Consider the following 13,430-nt stretch of genomic DNA (forward strand, 5'->3'; position numbering starts at 1 on the left):
ACTGAGTCACTCTCAGTGAACAAAACAAGGGAGGTTTCACCAGACTTTGGCCTTCATTTCAGTTTCACATTGTGCATAGTTGAGTCATATTGGCTTGCGTCTCGATTGGCCTGTTCTCACCCCCCCCCCCCCCCCCCCCATGTAGACTTTATACAAGCAAAGAAGGATGCTGCTTGCTCAAGCACGTGATGAACATTATTGCATACAAATGTGCATTTATTACTGCCTCATTACATTACAAATATAAAGAAAAAACAATTCCTTGTGTAAAGATATATTTTGGAAATCAAAAAGGAACTTGAAACTTGAAGCGCGGTTGTTGTACAGACAATGTTAATTTCCTGTAGTCCGTTTGCATTTGATTCATCTGCCTGGCCGAAATGCAAGATTCATTTTCAAAAAGGTCAGTCCTTTTTGTGCGTTTTAGTTTTTTTCCCTGTTGGTCAGTTTATTTTATGGCGTCTGGACCGCTCACAGCAGCGGGCAGCCGCCTGTCTTCTTGGCCTTGTGGACCTGCAGCGCCGCTCTAGTGGCCATCTCACACACTTCCCGCACGCCGTCCTTGGTCTTGGCAGAGCACTCCAAATAGCCGAAAGCACCGATTCTGCCGGCCATGTCTTTGACTTCTTCCGTCTTCACTGGCTCCTGCATGGTTAGAGCAGAAATTGATGTGAGGTAATGTACAAAAATGATCAGTCCATAAGTATTTGGACTGTGACACAATTTTTCTAATTTTGTTTATTTACACAACCCCAATGGATTTGAAACTAATCAGTCAATATGTGGTTGAAGTGTAGACTTTCAGCTTTAATTCAATGTCTAAAACTAAAAAAATCACAATGACCATTTAAGAATTACAGCCACTTTTACACAGCCAACCACATCTTCAGAGGCTCAAAAGTAATTGGATGATTGTCTGACAAACGGTTTCATGGCCAGATGTGGCCTATTCTGTCACCATTTCATGACAATAGGATTCAAAATGTTATATTTGCAGTTGGTAGTTGGTCCTTGGAACTCTCAGCATGCGGACCAAAATGGTGTCAATGCAAGTGAAGGAGGCCATTCTTAGGTTAAAAAAAATTGGTGTACCGTGGTGAAGAAAAACCCTTCATAACATCTACTGAAGTCAAGAACACTCTGGAGGAGGTAGGCATTCAATTGTTAAAGTCTACAATCAAGAGACGCCTTCATGAATCTAATTACAGAAGGTTTACAACAAGGTGCAAACCACTGGTAACAGGAAGGTCATTAGACTTTAACAGAAAACATCTGAAAAAGACTGACCAGTTTTAGAAAAAGATTCTTTGGACAGATGAAACCAAGATTAACTTGAACCAGAATGATTAGAAGAGAAAAGTGAGGAGAAGGGAAGGAACGGCTCATGATCCAAAGCATACCACATCATCTGTTTAACATGGTGGATGGAGGCAGTGCTTTGGATGGGCATGTATGGCTGCCAATGGAACAGGGTCACTGGTGTTCATTGATGATGTCACAGCTGATAGAAGCAGCAGGATGAGTTCTGAGGTGTTTAGGACTAAACTATCTGTTCAGATTAAGACTAATGATACTAAACTGATTGGATGGCTCCTCACAGTGCAGATGGATAATGACCTAAAACATGCTGTAAAAACAACCCAAGAGCTTCTTATGGCACAAGAATGGAATATTCTTCAATGGCCAAGTCAGTCACCTGATCTCTACCCAAGTGAGCAGGCTTTTCACTTAAGATAAAACTGAAAGCAGAAAGACCCACAAACAAGCAGCAGCTGAAGGAGGCTGCAGTAAAAGGTCTGTCAAAGCATCTCAAGGGAGGAAACTCACTGTTTTTGGTGATGTTTATGGAGCCAGACTTCAGGCAATCATTGACTGCAAAGGATTTTCCTCCAAGTATTAAAAATAATGATTATATTCACAATTATGTTAGTTTGTCCAATTAGTTTTGAGCCTCAGAAAATGGGGATGACTGTGTAAAAGTGTCTGTAATTCCTAAACGGTCATTGTGATTTTTTTGTTTTATCCATTGAATTAAAGCTGAAAGTCTACACTTCAACCACATATTGACTGATTAGTTTCAAATCCATTGGGGTTGTGTAAATAAGCAAAATTAGAAAAATTGTGTCACAGTCCAAATACTTATGGACCTGACTGTAAGATGGATTTGATGCACCTGTGTTTTCTGTCTGTCTACACTACACAGTCTTGAAATGATGACAAATGTATCAGTTTAACACTTGGGATCCAATAGTCGACTACACACTACCCACTAACCCTCCCAGCTAAAGCTTACACAACAATGTCCGTGCGTTCAGTCCGATCCAAAACGCTTGAACTGATGACTTGGTGCTACTCTTTGTCAAACGGCTCCTGATGTCTACAGAAAGGAAAAGCTGATGGTGGAGTTTGAAAGAGCTGGAGAGCTTTGTCAACATGTAGCTGTTATGGAGGTGGACCTGGAGACAGACAGAACGGGCCACAGTGGCATGCTGTGACACAGTAAACCAATATGCTGCTGTTAATATAGTAAGACTGACAGGCTAACAGCCTTTTTAGAGTGCTGTCACAGAGAGAAGTTAACGCTCAGGTAAAAAAAACCCAATAAAATGATCTTCCATCTTTCTATTGGTATTTTAGAAAATTGCTCAACGTCTTCCCTAATCAATAGTTTTCATGTGTTTGCACTTTATTTACGTTGATACATACTAGTATCTGGAAGTAACATGTCAACAAAGCAGCCCCTTGCCCCTTTTTAGTACCACCTTTATCTCCCGGTGAAGCAATATTTGTCATGAATATGAACATAAATTATTCAGATAGAAACTTCACAAACTGAACCTTAATGAAAGGTTTCTACCCTGCACATATCAGCAGGCCTTTGGTGCCTGAGTATTGAAGAAGTACCTACTACAGTTTATTTTTTTTCTTCATTGACCTTTATAGGCTTTAGTACCTGCTTCATCTTGGCCAGCTCTATCTGTGTGTGCTCATCATTCCTCAGGTCCTTCTTGTTCCCCACCAGGATGATGGGGACATTGGGACAGAAGTGCTTCACCTCAGGCGTCCACTTCTCAGGGATATTTTCTGTCCCGGGAGAGAGAGACAAGAAGTGAGCAGAAGCACTCGTGAGGGGGGGGGGGGGGGGGGGGGGCTATAAGAAAGGACAGGCAGTGCAGAGAGACGGCGCAGAACACTTCTCATGACGGATTGCTCTGCAGACAGCCTGAGGCAAAGATGTTTTTAGCTGCACTAATCCTACTTCAAGTCCATTAAGTCATCTAACAAACTATGAACTGCCTCGACTCTGTGAGGATAAACACGATAACAAAATTCGTCAGGTCAGGTATCATATAATTTTGACATCAGAGTCATCTTTCTGTCCCAGCCAGGTTAATTTCATTCAGACTAACCTGTTTGAATGTACAAATAAAACACATGTCAGCAGTTCCTTACCTAAACTGTCTGGGCTGTCGATGGAGAAGCACATGAGGATGACATCTGTGTCAGGGTAGGAGAGAGGCCTCAACCTGTCGTAGTCCTCTTGGCCTGCAGTATCCCACAGGGCCAACTCCACCTGAGAGAAATAAAATTAAAAAAAAAAACATAGTAAGAACAAAATACATGCACTGTAGATGATAATGGTTTTAGAAACAGAGTAATTATCTTCATGATTTGCTTCAATGACATGTTGTAAATTCTCCAATTTTAACCTTTCAAAAAGAATAAAGTTTCTACATTTAACCAGTCAAGACATCATTAGTGATGAAGTTTCTGTTATCATCCTCGAAGAGCCGTGACTGGAGTATGACGTATGAACCTTGACGCATGTTTTTCCCCAAAGGCCAATGCTTTAAATACTGTTAAGTAAATCATTTTTATGTTTTACCCCAGCTGGAATTTTTGTTTCGATATTTGCTTCTTATCACCGTTGCAGCTCTGACCTGATCAGCTTCACAAGTCTGTTACGTTCTCAGTGTTGTGGAAAAGAACTCAGGGACGGCCTCCCATCACATCACCAATTAATTCAATTAGGGAAGGTGGGAGATTAGCAAACATCAAACCAGATACCTTCTGTCCCTGTACGGGCTTCAACAGATGCTCTTTAGTTGACTCACTGTGTTAAACAAAAGGGGGAAAAGACTAAAAACTAACTTTGCTGAATGACAATGGATTGTGGTATGCCCACAGAGAGTGCAAGCATCAGTTAACAGTCCCAAAATAGAGGTTTGCAGAGGGTGGGAGGAGGCGGCTGCATGAGCAACCGAAGTTATGTTCCCACTGGACTTGTACGCTGCAGACATTGGGGAGAAAAAGAAAAGGGAGGGAAAAACCAGCTATTTTTAGAAACTGCCCAATCCATTGAAGGTGCAAAAAAGAAAATGTTTTTATCCTTGAGGGGTGGGAGGAGTCAAATTTATGGGCTGAGAACACAAACCTAATTCAACTGGTTGTTTAATTGGCTATTTCTGATGCCATCCTCTTGAAAGTTGGAGGGGGGATAAATTAAAGGGCAGACACATTTCTTTACCAAAATCATCCCCCATAGACCAATTTCCATCATGGATCCCCAACTCTTTATTTCCTGTCCAGAACACAACAGTTAACCCCTCCTTGCCCCCCCATCCTAAATACGACCAGGACAGGAAATGAGACGTTTATTGGGCAGGAGGGTCCCGGCGAGCGGAGAGGGATTGCCAGGAGACATCCCTGTTTCCCCGTCTGAACAGGAAGCAGAGTCATTTCCTGTTTTGGCAAGCGGTGATCCTGCAGCAGTGGTCGGCTCAAGAGAACAAAACCCTTCGACATAACAAGCCATCTGCTGCTCAGACGCGAACCCCGCTGACCAACGCCTTGTGAGTCAGATTCAGGACATCACACACACTTGGGAGCAGAACTTTAGTGTAGTTTTGTTTCATAACTGCCTGAAATAACCATTTACTAGGGCTGAACGATACGAGGAAAACATGTAACTACTTTGTGGAATATAGTGGAAACATAACATGCGATAAACAAATAAAGTTTACTCAGTTCTGCTACTTTCAGCATACTGATAAAATTCAACAAATTACTTGTTGATTTAAATACAAATGGCATTATTTCCAACATTCTTGTGTTAAAAAATTAAGCATTGAACTGAAAACAAACTTTGAAACTACTTCAACTAACTCCAACTCTTTGACTAAAAAAAAAAAATCCTTGAGTGCAACATCGCAGTCTTTCGCCATGTATTTATCGCACAAGTTGACATAGCAATACAAAAACAATATACTGTGCAGCCCTACTTTTGAAATATTTAATGCACTTAATTTACCCTCCACCATTTCATTTAAGTGTCCACATTATAGTTCAAGGATGACTCAACAAGACCATGATTAATAAGTGTCCCAAATCTGAAATTATTGCTCACTATAATAATCTTCTCTCTTATAGTTTATAGATAGTAGTGGATCAGTGAAACACGTCTGTCCAGCTCTGGATTTCTCAACATTAATAAGGTGCTCATGGACTTGGACTTCAAGATTTGGATATATACAAGCAATAAAGTATTAATCTAACCTCTTTTTGTCCAAGTATGTAAGCTAAGCAGCTTAACAATGGTAGACTAAAAAACAGTATGATCATTCATTTCCCCTTATCAAACGAATACTCGGACTAGTTAGCACTGCAACAATGCCGTTTCTGTATTTCCATGTCTTCTTCATGGATCATCAAATGGTGAGGGACAATCAGCCTTAGCCTCGGTCTGTTAGTGCAAATAAAGTGCACACTTATGACCTCTTTTACAAGATTCTCTTTATAAAGCTACTTTAAGGACCGTGTTGATTTATGGCAGAAAGACTTTCTATGCTACAGAAACAACCACTTCTGGACTGCTTACTCAAGCGTCAAATGTACAAACCGTTTTTCCATCAACCTCGATATCAGCGATGTAGTTCTCAAACACCGTCGGAATGTAGACTTCAGGAAACTGGTCTTTACTGACAACAATGAGGAGACATGTTTTCCCACAAGCTCCATCCCCGACAATAACCAGCTTCTTCCGAATGGCTGCCATCTCTGTTTGGAAACAAGAGGAGAGAAGGAGGAAGATGGTGGGGAGACGGAGAAGAGAAAAACAGGAGGTGGGTTGTTGAGACAAACTGGGGCACGAAGGAATGTGCCATGTTGTGCCATTGTTTCCCTCTGCAATGTGTGTGGAAAAGAAAAGCGTCCCGGAAATCAGAGCAGCTGGTAAAGTACTCACTGGTGTCCTAAAGCAGACAAAAACACTGTCCTGCTTTTGATCTCGCCCGATGCTTCTTAAGAAATACTCTGTAGGTAGTAGATAATACCCCAATTCTCTCAAAATGACTTTGCATTAAATAGCCAAAAGCTAAACCTGCTGCACACATGTTCCAGTGTTGAGCTGTAATTGCTTACATAGTGATTAAATGAGTTGTGAACATGTGTATAAACTGCAGATGAAAAGAAATACCATGCAGGTATTTACCACCGAAACCATGTCAAACAAAGATGGATACAGGGTTTCATTTCACAACAACGCTTCAGGCCTGCCAAGGGTGAAGCTTTGCTGGTTTTTTGTGCATGAAATGCAATCCATAAAACCAACAGAACCAAGGAGCATTTCTGCAATAGGCCCAGACGAGAGGACTGGTTTAGTTGGTGCAGGCTGTGTAGGGATGAGCTAGCAGTGCAGCTGATGGACGAGCTGGAGCCCTGCTGCCTGGGAGCAGCTGTGCATATACTCATTTGGCTCCTCAAGTCATCCACTTTCTGCCAGACAGTCTCGACAGCGATCCTCTTCACGAGGGCACCCACTTTTTGGAGGAAATTAATCTTTCAGTGCTGCTGGCGTAACTTTTGAGTTGAGTCTGTCCCAACGCTCACTTTTTAATCTCTGCTCGGACGCATAGCAACACTAAAATGATCAGTAAGTAGCATCAATTGTGCAAAATGAATATCTCAATTGTCTGTTAATCGGTATTGGCTTTAAAATGTCAAAGATTTAAAACAAACTGAATCTACATCATGAAGAAAATGAAACCATACAATATATTCACGGGAAATACGCATTGGCATTGATTTTAAATAATAAGTGATACAACTCATGTCTGTACAGTAAATATGAAGCTATTGCCAGAAGCCAGTTAGCTCAGCACAAAGACTGGGTTACTAGGGGAGGATTTTTTTTTTCCGCCTTTTAACTCATTTGCCAGCAATTTCCAAAGTGATGTCTTCCAATAGTTGTCGTTAATGTATACATTCAACTAATCGTTGCAGCACTAAACATTTCAAAGTTGATTATTACACTCAGTGGAAAAACAAGTTGATTTTTTTACTCAATTTGAATTAAGGCTGCTCTAGAAAATACTGGTAGTGTGCTCACTCCTGTCATTTCTACACATTTCATATTGAAAGACAAGTAAGCAAATCTACTAAACATATACTGTATCATTGACTTCCGCTGTAGTTGCAAATGCCTCAACTATTAGGAGATTATATTCAACAAAAAAAAACCAGAATATTTAATGAGAGCAGAGATGGCTTCCACTTTAGTAGTGAATATTGATTCCAGAGAAACTTCACAATACGTTTAGATTTCCAGAGATTGCCAATTGGACCAGAGATGGCAGGTTCAAAACCAAACGAGTGGGAGACAGCAGCACCGAGGCCTCAGAGGCTCAGCCTGTGAAACAATACAATCCACTTCCGGTTCCGTGTAGCCCAGGAGGAGACAGGCCTCAGCACAGCCGGGACACGGAGAGGGCTGCCAGAGACATGCAAGCACGCTTACTCACACAAATACATGCACACAGTGGTTCTGCACAATGATAGCTCGTCCTTTGTGGCAGTGATATTGGAAACCGATGAAGGAACACCTCGACACATTTGCAAAAAGAAATGCGTGAAAATGCCCCATAGTCACAATACTGTCCATGACGAATGTCCTCAATTTAGGCGCCAATGGCATCAACAAATGAGGAGGAAGTTTAAGTGGTCACTGTGACTCCACACAACCAGAGCAAAGAGGTATGCTAGAACATATTCAAAAAGTCATCCATCATTCTGAGGTTGACTTAGGACAACTATAACAGAGAGACAGCAGGAATACTTAGTGTTACTTACAGGCTAAAACACCACAGAGACATACTATGAGGAAAGGTAACTAAATAACAGAATACTCAACTGACTGAACTTTAGTTAACTGGTCTTTTAGATGATGCATTTATTCGAATAAAATCATTTATCTCTTCTATAAGTTATAAAACTAGCTGAAGAACAAATATTCAACCCACATTCAGTGATGAGTTATTTATACAAGTTATTAGCATACTTCCCTGCAATCTTCCAGCAGTGGTTCCAATTTTCTCAGTTTGTGACCCTTTGAAATAAGTTTGGTCTCATGCTGTGTGCCACTGTTCACCTCACAATCGTCTCAAAAGATAAAATGATGTAAAATAAAAGTTTGTAAAACATTGTCTCATTATAAACCGCTGCACTGTGTATTAGCGTCTGGAAAGCCTTTGAAAATTCACACATCTGTTACTTAAACTGGATTTCCTGGATTGTAGTTACCCGCTGCAGCCGGTTAGCTCAGCATAGAGACTGTAAACAGGTAGCTCTCCCCAAAAGGTAACAAAATACACATATTAGCGCATCTAAAAAGCACACTAATTGAAACACCAAGTTTTAGAAAAAAAAAAGTGTATAAGTCAATGAACAGAAATTCAACCACCAACCATTCTGATCATTTATTAATCCTTTAAGTAATTTATCAAGCATTCCTGCCACATCCTGTTCCAGCTTCCAAATGGAAGGATTTGTTTCCTTCATCTTCTATTTTTTTAAGTGTTGCTCAGACAAACAAGAAAATTGTAGACGTCAACATTTTTCACAAGATTTCACTATTGTGCGTTTTATTGACTAAACAACGAATTTATTCATTCATAATGAAAAATACAGTTTCTAAATCAGAAGAGCACTGAAAGCGCAGACCTCCTTCCGCAATGTTGCCAAAAGTGAAAACAATTTTGTGTATCCGTCCCTTCGATTTGAATCCGGGCCACAATTTCATCAATTCTCCCCTGATCCATGTTACACTCTTCCACCCACAAGTTTTATGAAAATAAGGCAGGTAGTATTTACATTATCCTGCTGACCAACGGAAACAAACTGAACCGAAACACACAAGGTAATAATATCTGCAGTCTAAAAGTTAACATAATTAAATAAAGTATGGAAGCAGTCTCAGTATGTGTGAGCTCACTGGCAATGAGACAAAGTGTAAAGTGGCACACATTAAACTTGATCCAAACACAACATGAGGAGCCATTCAAACAGAAAGGAAAGCAAAGCACCATCACTTCCTACAGCTATTTGAGCAATGCCCCGGGTTAATGAACACACCACCTCTCTCTTTCCCTAAGGAGGTTTCCTGAGGCTTATTGGGGCCAACAGGAAAAATGCAACAAGCTGAGCAGAGTTAGCCCGGAGCAGAGCGTGACCCTAAACCAGTGAGGTAGCGCTGCCTTTCAATTCTCATATGACTTTTAAAATCAACAACAATGCTGAACGCAGACAATCATCCGACCAATAAAAGGCCCGTTGTTCCTGAGATGACGACTTTTGTTCCAAGGTCCGGCAAACAACGTATTGCAGGAAATTAATCTGTGTATAGTTGTTATGCTCGTCCAACAGGCCTTCAAGGGCTACTCCTCTTTCTTTTATACACAAAAGAAATGTAAAGCACATTTTTCAGCTTTACAGATCAGCTGATAAACACTGAAAAGTTATTTCCAGGGTTTTTGATGTTGTTGCCATTACAAAAGGAGCTCTGTCAAACTCTGTTTGTAGATTGAAGGCTTCATAACTAACAGAGCAATAAAACCAAGGGTGGATTTTGACTGTTTGACAGATAAAGCATTCACTCAGATTACAAGTCTAGCCTAAATCTCTATGGAAGAAGGCAAAATGTAGTTTACTAGAGAATAAAAAATGGCTTTTAAAGTACTTCAGGGACATGCTTTGTACAGAAATGTCCTCCGGCGTCTTTGGCTTCCCAACTACAACACATTTTCTAATAAATTATCTTTAAGAGGCAAAAGCTAAACAGGGCGCATTTTTAAAAAGAAACTTTTAGATAAGAAGGTAATGCAATAATTAGCCTTGCCTCCGTCTGTCTGAGATAGGGGTCAGAGTTCATAAACTGAGGTTGTGGCTGAGTCAGAGCAGACTGCGACAACAACTGTCTACACCACCTTTAACCAGGTGTAAAAAGCATCTTATCTGGCAGGAATCAACAGACATCAGATCGCATGCAGGATCAGACGTCGCTCGGGTGACTTCTCAAAAACTACTCTTACAAAGAAAGCTCCAGGCTGTTTGGGATGAAGCATTTATGGACACAACGTAGAGATTCCTTAGTATAAGCTGCAGACTCATGTGAATAAAATTGAAATGTGATTGCTTCTTACATTATTTGGGTTTATGTTACAAACACATCAGCTCCTTAAGTCTCATCGAGCCAGGACTTTACTGGTACACCCATGGAAATTACTAAATGTACCCAAAGTCAGCCAGCCCATAAAATAAAACCAGGTGTGACACCTCCATTAAGACACCTTGAGGACAATAACCTCTTTACCCATAGTCTCACTCTCTCTCACACACACACACACACACACACACACACACACACACACACACGGGATCGGGTCGCGGAGGCAACAGCTCCAGCAGGGGACCCCAAACTTCCCTTTCCCTGGCCCAGCTCTGACTGGGGGATCCCGAGGCACTCCCAGGCCAGTTTGGAGATATAGTCCCTCCACCTGGTCCTGGGCCTCCCTCGGGGTCTCCTCCCAGCTGGTCGTGCCTGGAACACCTCCCTAGGGAGGCGCCCAGGTGGCATCCTTACCAGATGCCCGAATCACCTCAACTGGCTCCTTTCCACACAAAGGAGGAGCGGCTCTACTCCGAGTCCCTCACAGATGACCGAACTTCTCATCCTATCTCTAAGGGAGATACCAGCCACCCTCCTGATGAAACTCATTTCGGCCGCTTGTACCCGCGATCTAATTCTTTCGGTCATAAACCAGTTCACATGACCATAGGTGAGAGTAGGAACGAAGATTGCCCGGTAGATATAGAGCTTTGCCTTGAGGCTCAGCTCCCTTTTCGTTACAACGGTGCGGTGGAGCAACTGTAATACCGCCCCAGCTGCTCAGATTCTCCGGCCAATCTCACGTTCCATTGTTCCCTCACTTGCGAACAAGACCCCGAGGTACTTGAACTCCTTCACTTGGGGTAAGGACTCATTCCCTATCCGGAGTGGGCAATCCACCGGTTTCCTGCTGAGAACCATGGCCTCAGATTTAGAGGTGCTGATCCTCATCCCAACCGCTTCACACTCAAACCGATCCAGTGAGTGCTGGAGGTCACAGCCCGATGAAGACATCAGGACCACATCATCTGCAAACAGCAGCGATGCAATCCTCAGCCCACCGAACTGTAAACACTCCTCACCACAACTACGCCTCGATATCCTGTCCATGAACACCACAAACAGGATTGGTGACAAAGCGCAGCCCTGGCGGAGGCAAACCCTCACCGGAAACGAGTCTGACTTACTGCCGAGAACCCGGACACATGGATGGCCGTATTCCCAAGCCCCCTCCAGGATCCTTGCGAGAGTGAAGAGCTGGTCCGTTGTTTCACGGCCAGGACGGAATCCGCATTGTTCCTCTTCAATCCGAGGTTCGACTATCGGCCGAACTCTCCTTTCCAGCACCTTGGAGTAGACTTTACCAGGGATGCTGAGTAGTGTGATACCGCGATAATTGGCACACACCCTCTGGCCCCCCTTTTTGAACAGGGGAACCACCACCCCGGTCTGCTACTCCCTAGGCACCGTCCCAGACCTCCACACAATGTTGAAGAGACGTGTCATCCAAGACAGCCCCTCCACACCCAGTGCCTTCAGCATTTCTGGACGGATCTCATCAATCCCTGGGGCTTTGCCACTGTGGAGTTGTTTGAATACCTCAGTGACTTCCACCAGGGAAATTGATGATGCTCCCCCATCAGCCTCCAGCTCTGCCTCTACAGTAGAGGGCGTATTAGTCGGATTCAGGAGTTCCTCAAAGTGCTCCTTCCACCTTCTGTCGGTACCTTGCAACTGCCTCAGGAGTCCTCCGGGATAACATACCCCGGAAGGCCTCTTTCTTCAGTTGGACAGCTTCCCTGACCACCGGGGTGTGTGTGTGTGTGTGTGTGTGTGTGTGTGTGTGTGTGTGTGTGTGTGTGTGTGTGTGTGTGTGTGTTTTTTAAAATTACTAAATTGTTTTAGCAGTTGTTTTGCAGTTAACATCTAACTGCAAGAGTTTAAGAATATATATTTTCCATGAATGCCTCATCGGTAGATTTTTACACTACAATTAAAATATTCAAGAGGATGAGGACAATATATTATAATTTATTGTGAATTTGAAGTCATGAATGGGACTTTCCTATTTAAATCAGATTAAATTGATGTGATCAGATATTTTCTTTAAATACACATCATTAAGCCAACGTGGGCGTTTTTAGCCCAAATAACCTGATGGCACCTTTTTTTGTTTTGTTGGGTTTGCAAATTATTGTTCTAAAGAGAGGAGAGTCTTAATAATGAGGAAATGAAACGCTCCCAGCAACAGAAATAGCTCATTAGGAGATTTGCCATGCTGGAGTTGCTTATTGAGGTCGCAGCAGTTAGACAGACTGTACAAACATGATCTGATGCTTTGATTTGAACACTACCAACAATGAGGCCATCAACAGTTGTAACAGAAACACAACTACACTCACGCTGTTTGTCTACTTCATTACAGTCAGGGATTAAACTACCACCTAAGCAGGAAAAAGGCGAATGTCAGTATAAGGACAAGCCACCACCTTGTTCTCTCACCAAAGTAAGTGAGCCATATAATCAGTCAAGTCAAACTACAGCTACATAATTACCTGTCAGCAGCCAGATGAGGTTTTTATAAATATGAATCCCCCGCTTTCGTCTCGATCGTGACACACACATGTACACACAAACACACTCAGTCACTTCTTGCTGCAGTATTCGCTTATTATATAGAGAAGGTGATGAGAAACGGGGCAGGCGGGCAAGATCCTTCCACTAACAAGCTAGCGAGGCTAAATAACAACCGGTTCTGTTTAGTACTTTCAAAATAAAAGGGCTAGATCGTTACGGTTAGAATCCATCACGGTCGTCTGTGATTAGTTCAGAGCCTCCAGTCATAAAAATAATTCTATATGAATGTATGACATTAGTTTGTTTATATTTATTACGTACAAAGTTTTCTAGAAAATAAAATAGTGTTGAAATCTTTAAAAACATAAGACCACAAAATATTTAGAGATCATTAACATTTGAGTTTTTTTTC

The 13,430-nt window shown here is 42.1% G+C and overlaps 1 protein-coding gene across 2 annotated transcripts; it reads right to left on the bottom strand.

Moving 5' to 3' along the window:
- Positions 1 to 189: 189 nt before the first annotated feature.
- On the bottom strand, positions 190 to 13,143 carry LOC137873959 (rho-related GTP-binding protein RhoC-like). Of its 2 annotated transcripts, XM_068712487.1 has the most exons (5): positions 12,997 to 13,143; positions 5,900 to 6,057; positions 3,454 to 3,574; positions 2,954 to 3,084; positions 190 to 645 (listed from the first exon to the last, which is right to left on the bottom strand). In XM_068712487.1, the coding sequence occupies exons 1-5, from the start codon at positions 13,064 to 13,066 to the stop codon at positions 472 to 474; spliced, it is 654 nt and encodes a 217-aa protein (XP_068568588.1). In that variant the 5' UTR covers positions 13,067 to 13,143; the 3' UTR covers positions 190 to 471. The 2 variants fall into 2 exon arrangements, with proteins under 2 accessions (XP_068568588.1, XP_068568589.1); XM_068712488.1 differs by lacking the exon at positions 5,900 to 6,057 and having other exon boundaries at positions 12,997 to 13,078.
- Between the last annotated feature and the right edge of the window lie 287 nt (positions 13,144 to 13,430).

The sequence above is a fragment of the Cebidichthys violaceus genome, unplaced genomic scaffold (assembly GCF_023349555.1).
Source record: "Cebidichthys violaceus isolate CVI_PGR_0920_01 unplaced genomic scaffold, fCebVio1.0.p SCAF_17, whole genome shotgun sequence".
In the NCBI taxonomy this organism is placed as follows: domain Eukaryota; kingdom Metazoa; phylum Chordata; class Actinopteri; order Perciformes; family Stichaeidae; genus Cebidichthys; species Cebidichthys violaceus.